Source organism: Rhododendron vialii, chromosome 7a (assembly GCF_030253575.1).
Source record: "Rhododendron vialii isolate Sample 1 chromosome 7a, ASM3025357v1".
Lineage (NCBI taxonomy): Eukaryota > Viridiplantae > Streptophyta > Magnoliopsida > Ericales > Ericaceae > Rhododendron > Rhododendron vialii.
Window position 1 is genome coordinate 18,432,677 of NC_080563.1, and position 24,498 is coordinate 18,457,174.

Below are 24,498 nucleotides of genomic sequence, written 5' to 3' on the forward strand. Positions count from 1 at the left end.
GCAAAAAGAACCTAGACCCAGTTGATATTACGACCACCTGTTGTAAACATAGTCAAAGTTTTACTACTCCAAGTACTGCACCATATTATGTGGAACTGGTTTTTTAAATGGATGAGAAAATTTTTTTAACGGATGATTTTGTGAACAGTTATTTACGGGGTGAATCGCAACCGTTTAAGAGTATTTTAAACAGTCTAAATGTAAACGAAACTTTTTTCGGAAAAAAGTTAAATTCTTTCCTAAAAAAATTTCATTTAAATCCGTACCGTTTAATTAAAACTGAAATGGACGATCGCGCGATTCCGTATTCAAAGGGGTCTCCGTCAATAAGCCGATCTATTTTTAAATTTTCAATAATAAAACTAGTAGTAAAATTGAGGCTGTGGAGCCAATTACGTGCTAATGTGAGCCTAAGCAATGCTATAAGAAGATAACAGATCAGTTCCCACTGTACTGTACTTTCGCTTTCCCAGCTTCGGCTCAGCTCTGCACTGCTGCCTCCCTTCTCCATGGCCAAACCCTATATCTATTTCCCCCAAGGTACATCTCTGTGTGTGTGTCACGTGTGTGTGTGTGTGTGTGTGTTTGTGTTGTCTGTAAATTAAGTTGTTGGTGCCGTTATTTCGCAGCTTTTTGTTGGAAGTGAAGGGAATCTGTTTAGGGCTTAAGCTGGTAGGGGAAGAAGATAAAGGGAAGAAGTGAGTGAGCGAGTGAGAAATGAGTGGTGGTGAATCGTCTTCGGTGGCGGAGGGTGGGGCGGGGGGGTTCCGGCCGCCATTCACGGCGATGCAGTGGCAGGAGCTGGAGCATCAGGCTCTCATATACAAGTACCTCGTCGCCGGTATGGCCGTGCCTCCCGATCTCGTCATCCCGATCCGCCAGAGCTTCGATTCTATCTCCGCCCGGTTCTTTCACCAATCCAGCTGTAAGAAATCTCTCTCCTTTTCAATATATATATATGTGTATGTGTGTGTACGCGTGCGCAAAATGGATGGCCTTATTGATTAGTGGATTGATGTGTAGTGTGGTTCAATCGTGCTGAGCCCCTTTCATTGAGAGATTTGATAAGATAAGAAAAGAGAGGATTAGAGTTTCTTGTCGAACCACTCATTTTGATTGAGTGATTTGGGGAGAAATGGAGAGGAAATTACGAAAATGATGTTTTTTGATTGGCGTCTTCCCCTTTCATGTCACACCATTTCTCGCAATCGAAAGGGCTGTGAGTGTCATTAATTGGACTGTATATTATATTAGTTAAGAACTTAAAGCTTTTATTTGGTCCTCTCTCTGCTTCATTTTTTACTATTCTCTCCTTTTCTGCTTTGATCAGCTCCTTGGATCTCTCTCTCTCTCTCTCTCTCTCTCTCTCTCTCTGTGTAAAAGAATTTTCTTAATTTGGTTTTTTAGTCTCACCATAAAATGTTCAAGAAATTTGTTTTATAGTTGTTTGGATCATCTGGACTGAGCCTCACATCTTTGATCAACATTAATTTTTTCCCGGGTCTGAGTGGAAGTAGTGTTTAAGGGTGAATGTGAACTTACTCTGCCAAGGATCTTGTGTCCTCAATGATCCTTCTTTGTCTCAATGCACTCTCAGCCTCTCAGCCCCACAATGTGGTGGGAATCTTGAAATGTATGAATCTCGTTGCATACTTCTATGATTGAGAGTCTATTGGGAGTTTGGGACCCTTGACAGAGACTTTTGGGACTGAGAATCCTGTGTTCTTTGACTTTAGTATTTGGAATTACCCCATGCTTTTGCCTCTTTTACCTGTTGAAGTTATTGAATATAATCCGCTTTCATACAAATGAGTCTTTTAGATGAACTAATCCACTCAATGTTGTGGCCATACACTGGGGCTAAACTTAGTTCTTCATACGTTTTTCTAATTTTCCATTTTTGCAGTGGGCTATTGTTCCTATTATGGGAAGAAAATAGACCCTGAGCCTGGCAGATGTCGGAGGACGGACGGAAAGAAGTGGAGGTGCTCCAAAGATGCTTATCCTGAGTCCAAATACTGTGAGCGGCACATGCACCGAGGCCGCAACCGTTCAAGAAAGCATGTGGAATCTCAATCTACCTCTCAGTCATTGTCAGCTGTGATATCACATGGGACTCCTGGGAGTACTGGTGGAACTGGTAGCTTCCAAAACCTGCCTCTGCAATCCATTGTTGATAATAAGGACTCATTGCTTGGAAGCAATGCATCAAAATGGCAGATGGAGCCTGTATCCTATGGGGTCAATAACAAGGAGTACAGGTAGACCTGGTCTTTTCCTTGTGAGGTTGTGTTACAAACTATCACCATTGCTTCTTTTTTGGGGCATAGTTAGTCGAGCGTGTTTCTGCTGTGAAAACTGAACTCTTCACTTTTAGGCATGTTTATCTGCATCAGCATAGGTCATCTGAATGCGATTTAAATCCATGTGCTGTAATGTCAGATTTCAGGTATATTTGTGGAAACAAGACTGCAAGTTTGACCAGAATTATTTACAAGTGTTGGGTAGGCATGCCATTAGGTTTTTGATAGATGGTTATATTGTGCTTCCCCTGTCAAAGATTACCTTAACATAAGTCACTCAGAAGTTCGTTAGAGCATTTATGTTTCTAAGTATTTAAATTTTTTTTTTCAGTTTCTTATCTATTTGTTTAAAACTGCTGCAGTTTATTCACTACATTTTTTGATGTATAAGGCTTCACTGGTTATTGTCTACTTGCTAATAAAAGAAATTTCCTGTTATACTGTGCTAAATTTTGCTGAACGTCCATTGCCCAGTTTTAGTTTTTTCATTAGCTGTGAAAGTCCACAACATGTAGTTGATCGTTTACAAGTTTGTTGATACTCTGTGATTAAACTGGATACCGTCTGAACAAATATCAATATTTACTTTAGGTTTTACCATATATTCTCAATCTTGATTTGTCTCAGAAGTACCAAAGTCACTCTTTCTATTGACTTGTATGTCAAGCACATTCTTCTTCTACATGATTACACCCGCAATTCTTCCTTTCCCAAGTGCATAATGAAGAGCTTTGCAAGTGAGTAGATATAGATTTGGTTCATCATAAGTCCGAATATTCTGACATAATACATAAACGTGGTTAATGAGGCAAGCTTAAAAAAGTTCTGTCGAATATTTCTGGCTATATATTAGGTCAAAGTTTCGGATTATTCAAACGGAGCCTCGTGAACAGAATTAGTCACGCAAAACATGTAGAGAACTCCTTTGAATCAGCTTGTTACTGGATGACAGCGTAAGTTACATTGAGTTGGTGATATCATTACTTGAATTCATAGAAATAGAAGGCTTTTTGGCAGAATTGCTCCTTTCAACTTGAAGATGAGAAAGTGATTGCATGACATAGATGATTTATTTTAATTTATAGCCGTCCTTTCACCATCTGCATGGGCTTGTGGAAATAGTAATGAACTTTAAGTGTGTAAAATAACCTCCATTTCTACATAGCAGATGTATGGTTTTCCCCGTCCAGATTGACTCATCAACAGAAGTAAAAAGATGCTAGTAGCTGCCTACCATAGTAGGAAATCAAGGGACACAAGAACTATTTATTCAAGTATAAATAGTTTGACAGGACAGTACAAGGTAGATTAGAAACTTGTCATCTTCGGTTCTGAAAAACGTATAAATCCCTCATGATTCTCTATCTTGTTCAAAATAGTAGTCTCCTTGCAAAAGATTTGTTCTATGGAAATTCAAATGCTAAGAAGTCTAGTGCAAAGACTAGGGGGAAAAACATGGGACTTCTGGCAATGTGATGTTTTGATTTGATTTCTCACTACCAAAGAGATGAGAGTCTTCTTCATACTCAAAAACTGGCTTTAGATGTTCAAACTTTCCTTGAATACCTTCTTTCTAAGTTGGAGGCAGCTAGATGGAGGGGCTTATAGTCGGGATTGGGTTTACAGCAGCGAGCTTCATTCCAACTTAACCAATACTATAGTTTAAGCATGTGGTGTGCCTGTCCTGTTCCTCGTTGTCGGCACTGTCCATGATCCGGGTAACATTTTTGTCGAGGCAAGGTGTTAAGAGTAGTTTGTGTAGGCTTTTGTTGCCATCTTTAACATCTTTCAGCTCTGAAATAGACTGGCTCAGCCTATTGAGATTTTCCGTTATTAGATTTCTCTCTTCCATATCACATATGGAAAGAAAGACTAATCACAGTATCAGATGTACTTTCATGGCGGTTGTGACATATCATCCCTTTATTCTTGTCGACGCTGTGGTGCTGGGACCATATGCAATTATGTCGGCCATCTCTAGCAGTTTTCAGCTCCGAAAATTAATGTGCTGGTTCCATCCATCAAAATTGCTTCATTGGTTATATCTCCTTTCCTAAAGAAAGATTAATCCTCACCATTAAGTTCCCAAACCTGACCACCCAACACGCCCTCTCGTTTTTCTGCTCCTAGTTCTTTGTCCCCATAAATAGCCCCCAGATGCCATGAAGTCTAAGTAGTTTATACTTTTTCCATCAGTATCGGGACACCCCTTCTAATAACCCATACTTGGTTTGAGGTGTTAAAAATTTCAAATACCCTTTTCATCCTCCCCAGTTTTTACCTTTTGGTTTATGTCGAGTATGAAGTCAGAATTGGACTCATTTGGGGATGGAAATAGTTCTTTTCCGTTTATGTAGATATATATCCTTTGGCTTTCAGGTGTAGTCCCCTGGTGTGTACGGTACAATTTATACTTCTACCAAGTGACTTACTCTAGTATATCAGTTTGCTTGAAGAAATAACTTTAAGTTGGCTTCTCTTTGCGTAACTCAAACATGCAGGTATTTCCATGGAAACCAACCTGAAGAAGACAAACAAGGTTTCCTTCCAGAAGGTTCAGGAGGTGTCCGGGCTCTAGGATTGGATCGTAATATAGACCCCTCTCTGATTCCAAGTTATGGTGCTCATCTGCAAAGTGATTCCTGTCAACCACACATGCTGCAGGATTTTGATTTGATGAGCAATTCTGCAATGGCAAGACAGCGGCAGCAACATTGCTTCTTTGGAAGTGATGTTGGTTCACTGGGGGCCTTGAAACAGGAGAGTCATGCTATAAGGCCTTTCTGGGAGGACGGTGGGCCTAAAGATAGAGCTTCGTGGGCCGATCTTGATGATCATGGATATGAAAAGAATGCATTTGCCACCACTCAGCTATCAATCTCTGCTAGGAGTTCTTATTCCCCTAATGGTGAGTCCACTCTAAAATTAAGAAGCACGAACACAGAAACATGACACAACACGGGTTCAGGGACACAGGAATTTTCAACAGGATAAGGACATGACACATGCTGGACACGTGCAAGATATACACTCCCTCCGTTCCTAATGGTTAGTCCATTATTCAATTTTAGGGTGTTCCAAAATGTTTGTCCATCTTAAAAACTCAAGAATAAAAAATTGGAGATTTTCCAAAACTATCTTCATAGATATCTATGATAGCACTTCCAGTGAGCTAGAATAAGGGGCATTAAACAAACAATGCCTTGAAATTTGACTTAAAGTGTAATCATTGCATGCCCCCTTAAAAGTTTGAATCCCCAAAAGGGTCTAACTAGTAGGAAGGTGGGAGTAGTTTTGTACGTTCTTTTAATCTCAAATTTAAGGTTATGCCATTGCTATATGGACTATATATACGAGATATTTAACTCGATAAACCAAATCGAGTCTTATGTCCCAATCACTTGGGGTCGGCTACATGAATCATTTTCCTTCATTGAGCTCTGTTAAGGGTCATTTGTTCACACAAATCCATTATACTCATATCTTTGCGCACAACAACATATAATGTCAATTTAGGTCTACCCCTTCTCGTAGCATTGCTACTCGAAGCTATCCTATCCGTTCTCTTAACTTCTGTATCTCTTGGTCTATGGTAGACATGCTCAAACCACCTTAGCCTATTTTCCCTCGACTTCTCCTCTACAGGTGCTACACCTACTATCTCACGAACCGTTTCATTTCTAATCCTGTCTCATCTAGACTTACCACACATCCACCTCAACATTCTCCTTTCCGCTACACTCATCTTGCTCACCTGTGTTTCTTAATAGACCAACATTAAAGCATCGCTTGCAAAGAATAAGAGAATGTGTGTTCCCCAAGTGTGTCCAACAGACTCCAACTGTAGAAAATTTTAGAACATGGTAAATATGCTTGGACGTGTGTCCGACAAGTGTCTAATGAAATTGTGTGACTGGTGTCCAACATGGCACACCCCTTCGAAATGTTTGTGCTTATAGCTCTCAACCAAACAGCTTTTTCCAACCCCACATGAAAGGGATAGGTTTTTAAGAATAGACAGTGTTCTGAATCACTCCTTTTTCTCTCTAATGTGTTGGGTGCAGATGATTGAAAGAAGCTGGCGAGAGTTATCGTCTCTGGATTTGGGATGTGTTTTATGAATCAATAAATGTACTTTTGAGAAGGTACTGTACCTTCTCTTGTTTTCCAAACTCATGTATCTCTTTTATGTTGCTGAACTTTGTGTTAAACAGCCTGGTTAGTGGGGTTGGTCTGTAATATTTTCTGAACTGATTACGGTCAGAAACAAATGTGCGCTTTGATTCTATCCAGAATAGAGGTAGTTAAGCTGGTGGTATCCAAAATAATCAAGTTCTGTTTTTTCTTTTTGATTCTGTTTTGCAAGGAAACCTTTGGTTGGTTGTTCTTTTCGGACATTTTTTCTGCAGAATGCTTTTCAAGTAGCGACAGTTTGGATCTCTTTTTTTTTTGGCTCGGCAAACGGAACTTTTATTAAATTCGACGGGGTACATCGATCAAAGACAACTACTATAACATGAAACTACAGAGCAATATCCAATCAAGATTGGATAAGAACACCTCACAGACTACCCTCAATTTTTACCTCCCCCTACACTCACTTTTCAAATCCCATCTAAATACCTTTTGAAGTCCTCCATCGAGTAAAGCTTGATGTCAAACTGGCTTTCATCCGCATGGCTACCTTGGTTTTAATTAGGTCTGCCACCTCCAGAGCTTCGGTTGTTGCCCCGTTAAAGATATACCCATTCCTCGTTAACCAAATTGACCATAACGTTGCAAAAAAACACACTTTTCAAATATTTTTTTCCAAGTTTCGGAATCTATTCCAAAACCACCAACTTGCTAACTTTGCTAATGAAGCCGGACAAATCCACTGGATGTGCCACAACTTCAGAATTTCAGACCATACCACCCACGAAAATCGACAATGTAATAGCGACAGTTTGGATCTTGTTTGTTGGGATTTTTATTTTTTAGGAAAATAACCCTTTCAGAGACATTTGAAAAAGATATTTGGGGTCCTTAAGCGATGACACGAGTACATGTCTTTCTTGTTTAGCCCAGATGCTACGTTTGGATCCAGATAAAAGCAATTGCGCGTGCTAATGCATTTTTATGTACCACTTTATTTGGTTTGGACCATAAATTTGGGAAGGTATTTGTAGAAGGAAAGAGAGGCTTTCTTTGGTTTCCAATTATTCTGTTCGCTTGATGAATTCCTTCCTAACATGACATTCTGAAGTGGTTTGAAGTGTTCTCCTTGATTTCCTATTATTGTCCGTCTGTAAATTTCTTTATTGCAGTAAGAACAGGTCCAAGACCCTAAGAAATGGTAGTACTAATTTTTTCCTATTTTTCGATCTTCTGAACAAGCTTATCAGTACAAAATTGTTTCCAGAACTTCATATTCTACCCATCTTTGTTTGAAGTTTTTAATTTATTACGCAGGCCCCTTATTTCCTCTTGGAAATCATGGCATGCCAAGATGCCATGATGCAAGTGCCATCTCAAATAAGTTGGAAACAAGTCATATTAGTAGAGGATGTGTAAAGCCTCCGTAAATTCTAGAGAAGCAAGTGGGCAATGAAAGGTGACTAAAACACCATAAACAGCGACTGCCTGAGCTAATGATAGAGGCAAGAGCACTTTCCGGCCAAGTCGTATTCATTGATCATAAAGAATTTAACAAAACCGTACGCAAAACATCAAGAATCAGTAAAGAACAATCAAGAAGGAGAGAGAGAGAGAGAGAGAGAGAGAGAGAGAGAGAGAGAGAGAGAGAGAGAGAGAGAGAGAGAGAGAGAGAGAGAGAGTAAAGAGGTCTAGAAATTTAAAGCAAATCTGATTTTGTTTCATTTCTCTTTTTCGTTGATCTGTTACAATGACAGGATCCCCAATATAACCCTCTACAACCAACTAATCAACTGATTAACATTCCACTTATTACCACCGACACAAACTAAACACTCTTAGTTAACTAAAGTTGTTGCTGACGTGGCCTCCAAATTCTGATGAGTTGAAGTGGAGCTTGGATCCTCTGTGTCATTCTCCCTTACACTCCCCTGCAAACGCATGGGAGGGTTAGCTACCATGAGTTTGGACTTGAGAAGCTGAAACCTTGATACAGATAAAGCCTTGGTGAATATATCTGCTATTTGAGCCTCAGAATTAATATGATAGAGCACAACCTGATTATTTAGCACCTGCTCAAGTATAAAATGGTAATCGATCTCTATGTGCTTAGTCCTAGCATGATAGACAGGATTACATGCCAAAGCAATGGCAGACTTGTTATCACACCACAGAACATGAGGTGTAGAAGAAGGGATATGCAGTTTAGAAAACAATTGTTGCAACCAAACTAAATCACTAACTGTTTGAGCCATGGCCCTATACTCAGCGTCAGTGGATGACCTAGCCACTGTGTGCTGTTTCTTAGCACACCAAGAGACTAAATTATGACCCATGAACACACCATAACCTGTTGTGGATCTCCTATCAACAGGATCCCCTGCCCAGTCAGCATCTGCAAAGGCTGTGAGGGTGAGAGGGCCTTGAACAAAATGAAGTCCATGAGAGATGGATCCGTTGATGTATCGAAGGATATGTTTGACTACCATGAAGTGACTAAGTTTGGGTGCATGCATATGTTGAGAGGCCACATTAACAGAATAAGCAATTTCTGACCTTGTCAAAGTCAAGTATTGTAAAGAACCCATCAAAGTCCTATATAAAGACACATCTTGCAAAGGATAATCACAGTCTGGTATTCCAGGCTTGACAGAGGCAGGAGAATTAGAACCTTTACAGTCAGTCATCCCAGCTTTAGTAAAAAGTTTTGTTGCATACTTGGACTGAGAAAGGAAAATACCAGAAGAAGAAGTAGTAATCTCAATACCCAGAAAATAATGGAGAGTCCCCAAGTCCTTCATAACAAACCGTTGGCTAAGCTTGTGAATAAGAGATGTGATGTAAGAAGAATCACTTCCGGTGATGACTATGTCATCCACATAAATCAAAACCAAAGTAAGATGTTGACCTTGAGACAAAATAAAGAGATATGTATCTACCTTGCTGGACTGAAAACCAAGTTGAACAAGATAGCCAGAAAACATAGAGTACCAGGCCCTAGGTGCTTGTCGAAGACCATAAAGAGCTTTGGTCAATTTACACACATAATCAGGATGAACAGAATCCTTGTACCCTAGCGGTTGTTTCATGTATACATCTTCTGAAATGACACCATGCAAGAAGGCATTGGAAACATCTAGCTGTCTAAGAGACCAATTATGATGTACAGCAAGACTAAGTATAACGCGTAGGGTGGGTTGTTCAATGATAGGGCTGAATGTGTCCATGAAATCCATACCTTCAGTTTGTTGATTGCCATTAGCTACAAGCCTAGCTTTGTACCGTGCCACAGTGCCATCAGAGTGTTTCTTGATATTAAAAATCCATTGACACCCAATGACATGCCCATGAGAGGGTGAAGGAACAAGAACCCAACTACCTTGTTTCACTAAAGCCTCATACTCCTCTGCCATAGCCTTTTGCCAGACATAATGACGTATAGCGTCAGAGAAATGGGCAAGTTCAGTAAAAGGAAGGGAAGAAGAAACAGAAGTAAGCAAAGTGAGAGGCTGTTTAGGCTTATAAATGCCATTCTGAGACCTGGTTCTCATAGAGTGAGAAGGACCCATAGGAGGAACAAAAACAGAAGAAGAAGGTTCACTCAAATTGGTAGAAGGAGAAGGAGAAGTAGAAGTAGGAGCTGAAGCAGAAGTAGCTGAGGGAGCTAAATCAGAACTAAAAGGGATAGTAATAGGAACAGAATCAAATACAGGTATATAAGTAGGAATATTATGAATGGGAATAGATGGAACAGTGAAGGAGGATTAACAGAGACAAGAATATCTGAAAAACTAGTAAGAGGAACATAAAAAGTAGTAAGAGAAGTCTCAGAATCTAAGGAAAGAGAAGAATGAGAAGTAAGAGAAGGATAAGGAAAATGATTCTCAAGAAATCTAACATGTCTAGAAGCATAAACCTTGTTTGTAAGAGGGTCAAAACATCCGTACCCTTTGGAGGAGGTATAATAGCCCAAAAAAACACAATTAGTTGACTTAGGAATCAAGTTGTGAGAGTGATAAGGTTTAAGCCAAGGAAAACAAGCACAACCAAAAGGTTTGAGAGTAAGATAGTCTGGTTTAGTATGAAACAAGAGAACATAAGGAACTTGAAACTGTAAAAAAGAATGAGGAAATCTATTTGCTAAGAAAACAGTAGTAATCAATGCTTCTAACCAGAACTGAGCAGGCATGCCTGCTTGATCAAGTAAGGTAAGAGTTGTATCCATCAAATGTCTATGTTTTCTTTCCACAACACCATTTTGCTCAGGGGTGTGTGGACAAGATGTTTGATGTAGAATGCCACTAATGAGAAACAATTGAGTCAGAAAATTGTTCACAAATTCTTTACCATTATCAGATCTCACAGTTTTAACAGAGACTTGAAAATGAGTCTGAACATAGGCTTTGAAATGAACAAGAGTGGTCTTAACATCAGACTTATAGTGTAAAGGAAATAGCCAGCAATACCTTGTACAATCATCTATGATCAAAAGATAATACCTAAATCCTTTGACTGAAGGCAGGACCCCACACATCCATATGCAACAAATCAAAGAGCTTGGTAGACTTAGAAGTAGACAAAGAAAAAGGTAACTTGTGATTTTCACTTTATTACAACTATAATATTGAACATCAAAGGGCTTAGAAATAGGTAAAGCAAATTGTTTCATGAGAGACTGAAAAAGAGGAGTACTTGGATGACCATGCTTTTGATGCCACAAAGTGGTAGCAGAAGTAGACTCAGTAGGAGACACAGTATTATTGGTATGAAAAGCAACTGGAACCTGAGCAGAAGCAGACTTAAAGCAGCTCTGGATAGGATAGAGGCCTTTGTGACATGGCCCCTGGAATAGAACTTGGTGTGTGTGGTTGTCCTGAATGACATGGCCCCTGGAATAGAACTTGGTGCGTGTGGTTGTCCTGAATGACGTAACCAGAAGAATTGAAGGTTAGTGAACAGTTATTATCTTTAGCAAACTGAAAAACAGAGAGAAGATTATGCGTGATAGCAGGAGTATGTAGAACATTAGTAAGATGAAACCTGGCCTTGGGTGTTGGGAGAATACTATTACCAAAATAGAAAACAGATAGAGAATTACCATTCTCAACCATTACTCCTCCCCCTGCTGGATAAGGCTGAGGATGAGAGATGTTACTCATATCAGAAGTAACATGATTTGTTGCCCCACTGTCCAGATACCAATTTGGTGAAACAGAAGAACTGTAATTAGAAGAAACATGTCCTGTCCCTAGAGTATAAGCTGTAAAAGCAGATGCAACAGGTAAACCATTGCTAGGCATTCCATAACTTGAACTCACAGAAAAAGGAAACTGAGGCTGCCCATGCTATCCATCCCCATAACCACCTACATTACCATGACCAGGTGGCATAAATTGAGACTGTGTTGGCCTTTGATACAAGGGCATTGGTGCAGAAATAGGAACGGACATCTCAGGTCTCCACATATGAGGGGATTGAAATCCGGCTACAGAAGAAACCTCAGGTCTCCACATATTAGGAGACTGAAAACCTGCAGAAGAATAGTATTCTGATGTGGGAAACATCAGACTAGGTGCAGCAAAGCCAGGAGCTGCAAAACTAGGTGTTGAAGCTGAAAAACGAGACACTTGAGTAGTATGTGTATTCCTATAATGACAAGTACGAGCAGAATGATTGTCCTTGCCACAAATCTGACAAGTAGGCCTTTGGAAAGATGCAAACCCCTGTCCCCTTGACCTGTTTCTATTACCATTATTAAACCTTGGACTAGGTTGAGGAAAGAAAAGTGTCTGAGGGAACATATGTTGAAACATTTGCGCTTGCGGGGATTGAAAATACTGAGGCTGTACATTTTGAGAGGCCTGAATATTCTAAGGAAGAAAACTCTGAGATGCTTGAATACTTTGAGGCACAGATATAGGTGGTACCATTGAAACATTACCAGCTGAACTACTATTCTCAGACTGAGGAGTAGTGGTTTGAGAAGAAGAACTAGCACCAGAGACATTAAGCTCCTGCAATTTCTGTGTAGCAACAAATACACTACTAACTCCATTATCTCCCTTTGACTTATGTGCTTGTTGCTCTTCGGCTTTCAAAATTGACTCTAATTCATGAAACTTCAGATCTCTGTGTGTTCTCAAAGTCTGTTTTAAGGAACCAAATTCCTCCTTTGGTAAACCATTAATAGCATGAAAGACCATATCATCATCATCAACATCATATCCAACTGCACTCAATTTCTGCCCACAGATCTTGATGTCATCTATATACTTTTCCATTGTTCCAGTTTTAGTAAAACTGTACAAAGTCCTCTTAAGTTCATGTAGATTCGATCGAGACATAGAGTTAAACCTATTTTCCAAACTAGTCCAAACATCTGATGCATGTTCTAGCCCTAGAACAAGAGATAATGTGGACGAGGACAAAGTCGCAGTCAAGCACGACAATAATTGGTTATCAATAAGAGTCCAAGACATAAACGCAGGATTTGTTATCAAATTGTTGCTTGTATCTCGGATCTGTAAAGGAGGTGAAGGAATTGTACCTTTTACGTACTCAAGAAAACCATTAGCCCTAAGAGCGTTCAAGACCTGTGTTTTTCACAACAAGTAATTATCTGAACTCAGCTTGATCGTCACGAGAGAATGAAAATTAGACACCAGGAATGCCAAAGCGGAGGGCATGGTGACTCCATTATCGCAAGAAGACGAAGTCGAAGACATTTCTGCAAATCACTTCGGTTAGGGTTTGAAACGAAAATGAAGAAAGTGAGGACCGTGGATCGATTGGTTGGACTTGCGTCACTGTAGCTCTGATACCATAAAGAATTTAACAAAATCGTACGCAAATCATCAAGAATCAGTAAAGAACAATCAAGAAGAAGAAGAAGAAGAGAGAGAGAGAGAGAGAGAGAGAGAGAGAGAGAGAGAGAGAGAGAGAGAGAGAGAGAGTAAAGAGGTCTAGAAAGAGAAAGCAAATCTGATTTTGTTTCGTTTCTCTTTTTCGTTGATCTGTTATAATGACAGGATCCCCAATATAACCCTCTACAACCAATTAATCAACTGATTAACCTTCCACTAATTACCGCCGACACAAACTAACTAAACACTCTTAGTTAACTAAAGTTGTTGCTGACGTGGCCTGCAAATTCTGATGAGTTGAAGTAGAGCTTGAATCCTTTGTGTCATTCTCCTTTACAGATCATAACAATGACGTGGAAATGATGCACATAAATCCTAGTACATCTTCCTCTCGACGCTGAGTTAGAAAGAGAGGGACAACCGAATTTATCATGTCTTGAAATGTGTTGGAAATCAAATGATCCATGGGGGGAGGAACCACTATTTGGCTTGAACTGTTGAAATAGACAGTAAAACACAAATTTGTGGAGAAAGGGCCTTCTTAATGCCCATTCAAAATCCAAATACCAAACGAACAAGCCCTTAAATGTGCAGCAGAAGCAATTCAGAAACTCAAAGGATTTGTTTTTTGGGTTGGGCTTCTCACGTCATTTTAGGGGCTGTTTGGTTTATACGTCTCACTAGTTTATTATCTTATTTTGGACTTCAATCTGAATATAATTGTGTCCATATTCAAACGGAATAATTAAATGAAGACACTCTTTAGTAGTATTATTTAAACTTGACTCAATATCCATTAAATTTATACGACAAACATATTTTCCAAGCTCAAATGACTATCCTACTCAAAAACCTTGGGTATTCAACCTCGCTAATCGACTATCATATCATATATACTCAAACAAAGAAACCTTGTCTGCCAAAGTTTGTTGCTTCAACATCATCTGGTTTTCCTCCTTTTTTTTCTTTTTCCTTGTCATTTGTTCCTTCAAATTTGATGAAGTTACCAACTACAGAAATTGGAATTTTTTTGAATAAATATCAGCGATGCCAAAAACGAATGTGTGGGTAAATAGTGACAGCCGAGTGGGAGGCGGTTTATACTCTTTAGATCATCAGGTGAGGATTCAAACCCCACCATCCCCATCCCGGCATTCCGGGCATCCCCTTCCCCTGGTAGAATAGGAATTTTTTCCCTATACTATGGTAATTTGTAACGCCCTCTCACGTGAAGTGATGTCCCATATATGTATGGGTCCCACCCCATGTGAGAGAAGCGTTTCAAGTGACAGTTGCATTGAAAAATCAATAAAACTATGGATATACCATTTGGTATACACCGCCTGCTATGAGACCCACTTAAAGATCCCACACAAATGATCGGAGTCGCCCAACTTTTTCAAAAACGTTTTTTAAGCATCTCTGTAAAAAATCAACTTCATCAGATTTTGGTAAATGCTTAATCGATTCTATGCCAAATTTGCTAATAGGAAACTGGGTATAGAATTGATAAAGCCTTTACTGATATCCGACGGAGCTATTTTTTTACAAGGATACTTAAAAAAATGTTTTAAAAAATTTGATCGGCTCCGATTATTTGTGTGAGACCTCTAATTGGATCCCATCGAAGGCGGTGTACACCAAATGGTGTACCCATAGTTTGCCTTGTAAAAAAAAATAAAAAAAATTCAATGCGTGGATTGTTTTAACAGTAGAATGAAATTTCCCACCCTTTTAAATTTCGCATTCGCGCCACTATAAATACCAACGCACTTGAACCGCATCTCATTTTCGCTCGACTCCTAATTGAAATCAGAGAGAGAGAGAGAGAGAGATGAAGAAGAGATCAACGAGGAAGCCAACCGTGGCGGACTTTCTGGTCTCCCCACCGCCAACCGCCAGCCCCAACCGATCGCCGAGCGAGTCGCCGAAGGAGCAATTCGAGTTCGACCTCGGCGCCTTCAACAACGCCGCCTCGTCCTCGAAGAAGCGGAAGAAGGACAACGTGGCGTCGAGCTCGGTGGATCGGATCCAGAACGTCGTCAGATCGCCGCTGAACATGAAGAGCCTGGGCACGATATCTGATCTCAAGGAGATGGCGGCTTCGCTCTTGGACTCCATCAAGCACCAGCTGGATCGCTCGCATGCGGAGATCGTCAAGGACCTGGAGGCCTCTCAGTCTCGTCTCCACAAACGCTTCAAGGTCTGTGTGTGTGTGGCTAATCTGAAAGTAGATGATGCGTTCTAATTATACACATACTCGCTCTCTCTGTAGAAATTGTCCATTTATTAGGTTTTCTGATTTCTCTCTCTCTCTCTCTCTCTCTCTCTCTCTCTCTCTCTCTCTCTCTCTCTCTCTCTCTCTCTCTCTCTCTCTCTCTCTCTCTCTCTCTCTCAATTGTACGTTGATTGTTTAGCTATTCTAGCATTAGATGATGTGTTCTGATTTCTGTCTCTTCTCGAAAATGTGATCTCTGAGTGGTTAGCTAATCTAGAATTAGACGTCCGCTCTGATAGCTAAATCAGAGTTTTGTTTTCTCCCTGCTAGCTCTGTGTATGCGCGCGCTTGTGCGCTTCTGTCACTGTATTTTGTTGTACATTTCAAGTTAGCTTCAGAGCTCAGAGTTAATTTTGAGATAAATGTTATTGTAGATGCGGTTTACTGATATTTGCTATCCTTGTGATCGTATTCTGATCTCTCGCAACATTAAGCAAATCGTATATAGCATTTGTCAATTGACATCCAATGTTTGATTGCTTCAGTTTCTAGTTGTAATGCTGAGGAACCGAGTTCGTACGTTGCGTCCTGCAGTTTGATTTACAATCCTGTTAGCTCCGAAGATCTGGGTTTCAATCACCACCTAAGGCACCTATGATGGTTGTGAGCGATTTGGTTACAATCCGAAGTCATGTAACAACCTTGATTAATGACTTGCTTTAGCTGAGACAAAACATCGTAACTTGAGTCGGAAGAGCGAGAGCATCTTCCGGGATTAAACTAGCTATGCTTCATATGCTGCCATTACATCCACAAAACCATTAGATGACTGACTGATTTCTGGTCAGCTTGGCTGTAACGCTAATAGGTATCAACATTACTTTTGTTCATCGAACAAGCCAATAAAGGAGCAATGGAATGCCTAAATTTTGGTTGATTGCAGATGTTGTTAAGATCTGTGTCATGCCGGATATAACTTGATCTATGCTAGTCACGGCCTACCATCCCGTGGTCTCGAAATTGGTGTTGTCATACTGGATTTGATTGAGCTTGTGGTGGAAGTGATTGGATAGAGTAGTAATTCTGCGGCCTGCCTGTCTTGCATGGGAATCTGCTGGTCAACTTTGCTCTCATTTAGAAATCATGTATGCATTGCAGTATAATAACATACCCAATCTAACCCTTATTCTTAGCGAATTTGGTTGGGGCTAGGTGCAATCTAATATTAGACCTGTGGAGGGGCCAAAATACTGTATGCTATAAAAAGAGGTACCGAAAATATGTCTGTAGGATCTAGGTAGAATTTTCAAAACTTCGGTGAGGTCAGGGCCCGCCTCCACCCCGTGGCGGTTAAAGAACTGTAAATCCCAAGCTTAGAGGGCCTATAAAGGAATTTTTCTTATCTGCTTTCTATGCCGCTATTTGACATTTTTGGCTATGATGAACCAGATCAATCATCGTTCCATAGACTTCAGCACCAATGCTCAAGTTATCTTGAGCGTGGTTTTTCCTAATGATCCTGAAATCATCTCAGCATGCAACTTTCCTCTAAAGAAAGGGCAGTGATGGGTCACAGTGGTATCTTTAAACTTTGACGAAGTTATGCTACTTATTAGAACTCACCAGTGACCTCCCTGGGGAATTAACCTTTAGTACTTGATTGAAAGACACTATACTCATCCTGAGACCTTTACATATTTGTCAGTTGTTTTCTGTATTTACTTATGATTAGAAATGACAAAATGTTTTAATTACTTTCCTTAAGTACCACTCTTTAATTCCATTCCTTTCATGTTGAGATTAAACAACACACCTTCTACTCCTATCTTTTGGTATGTCCTCTTTCCAGCAAGAGGAAGTGCACATCATTCGGAAATGTGTATCAAATATCAATTAGTGAAATCCTGCAATGTTGATTTAAATGTAGGAAAATGACATTGCATCTTCTTAAACTGATTTGTGGTCATCTCTTTCTTTGCCTCTGTATCGAGAATAGATTCAGACACAGGCATGCCAGCAAGTGGTAGATGAAGCAGAGAAGGAACATAAGAAAATATCAGACCGAATCAGTGAAAGTAGAGAAGCAATGAAGGTACTTTCTCTTCACAGTATTTAGAAGAAGAAAAAAAGAGAGAGAGAAAAGAAAACTAAATCTAATTTTTTTCTATAAGCCCCTTGACCAATTTCACCACTGTAAACTGATGATTTGTTTCCACTTTCCAGGCTTCATATTTGAAGTTCTTGGCAGAAGCACAGGCCAGTGCATCTCGTGGTATGTTTGTCTTTCCCTGGGATTCTTTGACTGGAAATGAGAATCCAACACCATCAGACAAGGGCAAAAAAATTCTGTCTGCAAAGTGCTAATTATCATATGATTCTTTGAATAAATACTTTGGTCGTCTTCTTTTTGTTTCAGTTTGCAAAACATCCATTCCTGAGCTCTCGCAGTCATTTGAGAAATCCCTTGATGTCCTCCGAAGCCGCTATGGGATTTCATCAAATGCGATGTGATCTGCTCGCTGCCAGGCCACGATTTACAAGGTGAGTATGCAGCACTTATGGAGGTTGATATCATATTCAATCGCAGCAGTACCATGCATAGTGTCACCTTTCCTGTAGTATATCAAACACTGGAGTGCTTTATTAAGTTTGCTCTGTGTTGTTCCTGCATATCTAACTGTTCCAATTCACAAAATTCTGTTTCGTGAAGGGGCAGAACTCAGAAGATCTTATTCACTGGCTCTGAAATTCTTAGGCTAATAATCAACTTAAGATCGATAATGAAGAAAACAATCTGAAATTCATCAATTAAATGCCTAGACCATAAAATGCAAAGAAGCCATATCAATGATCAAAGATATTCACAGATTTTATATGCCAGTTTGGTTGACTTGGAATTCATGGTTTTCTTTTTGCTAGTGTGCTTACAGCCAGATAAATAAGACAGACAGTTGACCACTGAATTAGTGATATATTTTGCCACCCGATTCGCCTTTATACGCCAAACAGAGTAGCAGTAAGGGTAAGGTGTCTAGGGTCAATTGTTTCTAGTAGGAATACAGACTGTGGAAATACATTTTCAACTTAAGCTTAGGCAATGGCTAATAAAAGCCAACTGCGCGAGAGAATGGGACACGAAGTATTAATGTAGGTCACACTAATGAAATTTGAATCTAAGGGATAGGAAGCTTCAACTCTTGTACTAGGAAATATTACCAGTTTTGCAGAGATGACCAACTCAATGAATCCTGCGAAAATTTGGCTTAGCACAACTTTTAGTTTGTGTAGAACATGTATATGCTGTTCAGAAAAGAGAGATGTGGCAAGATTTTTTGCCGATGGGGTTCAAAGAAGTCCCAACCTCCTTGCTTACTTTTAGTGCTCAGTGCATTTGAGAAACCTGGTATCATAACTAAATCCGATGTGAGCATTTTGAACATAAGAGTTTACATGGGATAAACTTCTACATTGGACTTGAATTCTGAATTTGGTCTCCTTTCCGCCTGGGATGCTTCGGCATCAAATGTCATGAATTGCAAAACAGTATTTGTGTTACATGATATTTCTTCTCAATAGTGGCAGCTTGGGTCATTTTTTGTTTAATGTTTTACTTTGCATTAGGCATTCTCATCTGTGAAACAATAGAAACTCAGGGCCTGTTTATAAGCATCAAATGGACTATATGATCAAGGTAGCCAAATATTCGGTGTTTCGTTAAACTATTTATGTCTCGTATTAAACATACCTTGAATATTTAGTTTGATAAAGTGTGTGATATACAACACCAGGGGGTGTGCTATTAGTAATTCGATCATTATTAATCTGAGATTATATGGGGGTTATATATCTTATTGTTGTTGAACAAATGGCCCCTAAGAGTAAATGATGTTTGACCTTTTTAATTTCTTGCATTCATAAATCCAATCTGAATTTGCCAAAGGCACAACTACTACGGACTCGTGCACTTATGACTCGTATGCTGCACGTACTTCACCTTGTTTGTTTTGGGATTTTGGGTAATGAGTGGAGAGAGATAGATAGAGAAATGAGAGAAAGAATTTATTGGAGACCGTGCGCAGAAAGCAAAATTTGAGTCTAGAGTTCCAAAACGGACAAGCTCACGTTTTTCAGCTTTTGATCCCATGTCCTTGTTAACATTTGGTTGTGCTTTGATGAGCAGAGTTTAAATGGGACTGAATTTGGACAATCACCCATCTTGTTGACTTTTTTTTGCTAGGAATCAAGAGTGGAGGAAAAGATTATGGAGATTGCATGGAGAAGCTGCTGTAAGATGTAATTAGACTTCTTTTTCCAGTGCATTGAATGAACTGTTATGATACTGTCACCAAAAAAGCAAAAGGTTACATTTTGTCATTTCTTTGTGCTACCAGTTTGTACTGGTTACTAAAAGTGGAGTAGGCTTGCAATCAGACACTCTAAAAATTGTTTGTAGAATTGGTCCCTGGATTACTAGGTCCCTTGGGTCGAATACCGTGTTATCAAACAAAAAAATACCTACAACTAGAGCGAAATAGATAACCAGGGGACTGAAACAAACAATCTTGAGCACATTTTCAACGGTGTTGAAAGTTTTCCGAAGAAAGCCGGAACAAAGTCTCTATAGATTAGCTCAACACTAGAATGGTTATGACGCGGAGTGGGAATCGAACCCGACCAAAGGCTTCTCGAGGCCCCACTCTAGGAGTATACGTTGTAAGAGCTTGAATTTAATGCATGCATTAGAGAGGTTCACAAGTATTGTCCTCCTTTTGTTTTGCTTCTCTTTCATTATTTATGAGAACCAGATGATGGGGTTGTGCTAGAAACGATGTCTACACAAATAATGCAAGACATATCAATACAGGCTGACTTTTCCTCTTTTACTGCAATAAGATCACATGCTTTGAACCTCCCCTATAGGCCTCTTTTACTGCAATAAGATCACATGCTTTAAACCTCCCCTATAGGCTTCTTTTATGTTAAATTCCAGTCAGTACCGTTATGGGATACAAATTGTCTTTCCAATTCAAACTGAACACCTTTTGTTACCCCATTGAAGTGTTTGCTTTCCTTGGCTGAACCATTATGGGTTACACATTGTCTTTCCAATACACTCGATTGGATGCGGGATGAGTTCGAGAGTAGTACTCCGTATTATTTATGGAGGGGAATAAGATATATGGGGTATTATCTATGGAGGATGGATCTACATTGATGTGATTTTTATGGAAGGTGGATAAAAAAAAGTAGGAGGTTTGAATGAGATATTAAAAAAGGGGATAAAATAGTATTTGGTTTGGAAGAGAGATAAAATGGAGGGATAAGATTGTTTTGTAGTTGAAATGAAGGGATAAGGTGGGAGAAGGGGGATGAGGAGTGCCTCATCCGCTTGGACTAAAAAATGGACAGCTCGAGAGCCGTCCATAATTTATCCACCTTTACCCAAATTAAATAGTTCCAGCCATGAATAGTCGGGTATCCTTTTGGGCTGCCAAGCAAAGGCATTCATTTAGAATGGTCCTTCGTCTGGGCGCATAAATAATCTTCCTCCCTATGGATGCATCCAATCGGGCCCTTAAGGTTTATGGTTTAGGTTGAATGATAGGAAAGAGACAACAATTCATATTAGTAACTTGGCCCTGATTGGTTTAGTACTATCTCCATCTCAAATTTTTAATCCCCAGTTGTATCCGAAAGGGTCTAATAAAATAGGACGGAGTATTAATTTTAAACTTTTGTTTTTTCGTTTTCTGAAATACAGAAAATCTGTGTAGGATTTTTTCTAATAAAAATAAAAGCCCTAGTATACCGTTTTCGAAATTTGTACCTGGAGGATTTTGTTTTTGGAAAAGTGCACATTTTTAGAGCACACCAAAAAAGACAAGTCTCGTGCTTATGAAACTGTGTTTTTTTCCCAGATGATTAAGAAATGAAAAAAAGAAGAGTGTTCATGTTCTGGAAAACTATTTTGAAAACCATCTTTTTAAAAAGTTAGTTTTTTTAAAACAAGAATATGCATTTATTTAAGATGAATGAATGGGCATACCATCTTTTAGCTGTTTATGGAATATATACAAGAAGAACACAGTCGTACTTGTTCTCTTCTTTTAACATGGGCAAAATTTCTATTACTACCAATTAAGAAATAAAAAAGAATAATGTTAAAGAATCGTAAAAACATTGAGAATGGGGAAAGAGTTGGGGATTGAGATTGAGATCTGCTTTTGTTTTTGTAGGTGTCTCTTGTTTGAATAGCTTTTTGTAACCACTTTTCAAATTACATGTTGTTTGCTTGAATAACCCAACATTCCTAACGTTAGAACAAAGTCTAATCTCCCAGCTTTTTATGATCCGCAGCCTTTATATGAATCTCAACTTTAATTGTTGAGGGGTAGAGACAAGGTTTCACATTGCAAAACGATACATAACGAATGGAGAAGCGATATTCGGGTTACCTCGAATCGGATTTTTTGTGGATGAATCACGAGCTCCGAAGACAAACACTAACTTAGCAACAATAATGTCAAGCGATGAAGTGATACCACGAGCTCTATAATGGTAGAGAGATAACTAGAGAGAGAAACTTTTTCTATTGGAGTAGTAATTTTCTGCGTTTTTCCCTATGTGTTTTTGCAGGAATTAAAAGGAGCATTCCAGATGCATACAAACTCCAGTACCCCTAGGAGATAGAGTTGATTTTGTATTCCTCCATCAAGATAAAATAGAACCAACTCTATTTAGCTGTTGATGCAGGACTCACAAACGCAGAAAAAAAAAATTGAATAAAGAAAAAATTCAAAAAACTCTCCAAAAAACCAAGGAGAGCAACACCTTAATCGGTCACCTGATTATGTCCACATGGGCGACCCAATTTGGTCTCAGCCCCAGCCCCAAATTCCAACACATTTGTTTGTTTGTTTCGTTTAGAAAATTGATTTCGGGTGAGAAAGTTGTGCTCAAATTGAACCATTTTTGTCACTAAAAGGGCTAGTGTTCAAGTCGTATGGGCGACGGTTAAGGTCTCAAGCTTATTAATCTTAGTTTTTTGGCCGTGTACGGACAATGATGTTGGGCCAAAGACCTCTTCAAAAAACATGTTAGTTATTGTTGAAAATTCGGTCTTCAAAATGATGAATGGGATGGCATCGTCTCTTAAAAAATCTAGAATGGTACAAACAATTTGAGGCGCGTTAGGATAAGGCTATCCTAAAGACAGTATTTACCCACACCAGATGAAGTGTTTCGGGTTGTAGCAAATCCGATATTCTATTTCTACAGAATAACAGAATATGAGTGTGCCTAAAATTCTGGGAAGATAGTGAGTAGAGAGTGAGCAATCCAATATGGAATTTTCGGTGACTGGATTCTTTGGAATGACTTAATAAATGGCTATTTAGTGAATTATAGGTACCCTTACATGAAATGTTGTGTCTTTAGTAAACACACATTAAGAATGATCATTTTTTTTTAAGACAATTAAAGAATCACGCCTCTTAGTAGGGACCCTTTCATGAAAATAATTAATTAGAAGGGTTATGCCTCTTGGAGGCAACCCCATGTTCCATATCCGTTTCCAACAAACTCAACTCTTCCAAATAAACACATTCCAATTTAATGGATGCTATATTAATCATACACATAAAGTCACAACTCATTTGAAAAAGTGTTGCGACATTTCACAAAAACTTGTCCCAATATCTTCTAAAAAATAACCCAAATCAAAACCCATTTATTTACTTATTTTGAAAATCTCTAGCAGTGTTTGGCTGGAACAGAGATTTGGGGAGGACAGAATTTCTAAGGAATGATGATCTGATCTTGTTCCCTTTCCCAAATCCCCCAATTATTTGACCATTGATAACTATCGAATGGACAAACCGAAAAATGTGCCTACAGGCCCAAGTAAATATATTTTCTATTTGACCATTATCAATCCTTGTTGTTCAAAACACAAGTAAGCATACATTGGCGATACATATTTTCACTCAGTCTTAAATGAAGGAGTCGGACCTCCTCATTTCTTTCATTTCCCGATCGAATTTTGGTGATCCAAGCCACTCAATGTGTTCAGAACGTGATTTTAAGGATACCCACATGAAATTGGCAAAAAAAATGATCGGGAAGGGCTTTATCCGAGTAGTTTTTGTTTGAACCGTTCAATAAAAAATAAACAAAAACTGCTCGGATGAAGTCCTTCCCAATCATATTTTTTGCTGATTTCTCGCGAGTACCCTTAAAATCACGTTCTGAACACATTGAGCGGCTCGGATCATCGAAATTCGATCGGGAAAGTGAGGTCCGCATTTTATTAAAATAAGGTGGTTCTCATAAGAGCTGGACTGTACATATTTTATTTCTTCAATTAAAGAATCATTGGGCATAATGTAAACTTAGTGCAAGTGGAGTGGAGTGCAATTGGCCTCCCTTACATACTTCCATGCACATGGGTAGAGTTCGATCCTTGTAAGCCCCATCCCTTCCCCAATTCCCCTAAGATAGTTTAGATTAGAATTAACGAATTGTGGGGGGAAAAAAATGTAAACTTAGTGCTTAAGCACCCCTTAGGAATTGCTTTCCCTAATTAGCCCATAAAAAGGTCTCACCTAAGTGCTTAAGCCGCCGAAGTCTACAAAAACTCATATAGTAGGTGGGTACGTAGTTTTATTCCATTATTATTATTTAAATACAGCTTGCTTTTGTATATTAAACTTCACCATGGTGCTAATCTAATGGCACTTCCTGAGTTCCTGCCTTGCCAAGTGTTGACCTGTTACTTGAAGCTTTCATCTGTTAAGATGTTACACACATGGACACATAATATACCCTCAAAGTTAAGGGGTAGGCTAGATTAAACCAGCGTAGCGATCCCTTAATCAATTGGAAAACTCACCCGATCTAAAATGTTTGAACTTAATTAGCCATATATAGCTGACCCGATCGGGGAGAAAATATCGATCCGTTACCACATCATAGGCTCTGT

General features: G+C 39.2%; 2 protein-coding genes across 4 annotated transcripts; both read left to right on the plus strand.

The window, feature by feature from the left end:
* The first annotated feature begins 384 nt into the window (after positions 1-384).
* On the plus strand, positions 385-6,655 carry LOC131333480 (growth-regulating factor 4-like). 2 transcript variants are annotated; one of them, XM_058368021.1, is made up of 5 exons: positions 385-540; positions 630-925; positions 1,907-2,261; positions 4,805-5,211; positions 6,368-6,655. In XM_058368021.1, the coding sequence occupies exons 2-5, from the start codon at positions 718-720 to the stop codon at positions 6,373-6,375; spliced, it is 978 nt and encodes a 325-aa protein (XP_058224004.1). In that variant the 5' UTR covers positions 385-540; positions 630-717; the 3' UTR covers positions 6,376-6,655. The 2 variants fall into 2 exon arrangements, with proteins under 2 accessions (XP_058224004.1, XP_058224003.1); XM_058368020.1 differs by lacking the exon at positions 6,368-6,655 and having other exon boundaries at positions 4,805-6,360.
* An 8,417-nt stretch (positions 6,656-15,072) lies between these two features.
* LOC131333359 (uncharacterized) lies at positions 15,073-19,958 on the plus strand. 2 transcript variants are annotated; one of them, XM_058367834.1, is made up of 5 exons: positions 15,073-15,503; positions 17,515-17,610; positions 17,742-17,790; positions 17,935-18,059; positions 19,756-19,958. In XM_058367834.1, the coding sequence occupies exons 1-4, from the start codon at positions 15,135-15,137 to the stop codon at positions 18,027-18,029; spliced, it is 609 nt and encodes a 202-aa protein (XP_058223817.1). In that variant the 5' UTR covers positions 15,073-15,134; the 3' UTR covers positions 18,030-18,059; positions 19,756-19,958. The 2 variants fall into 2 exon arrangements, with proteins under 2 accessions (XP_058223817.1, XP_058223818.1); XM_058367835.1 differs by having other exon boundaries at positions 17,521-17,610.
* The last annotated feature ends 4,540 nt before the right edge of the window (positions 19,959-24,498 follow it).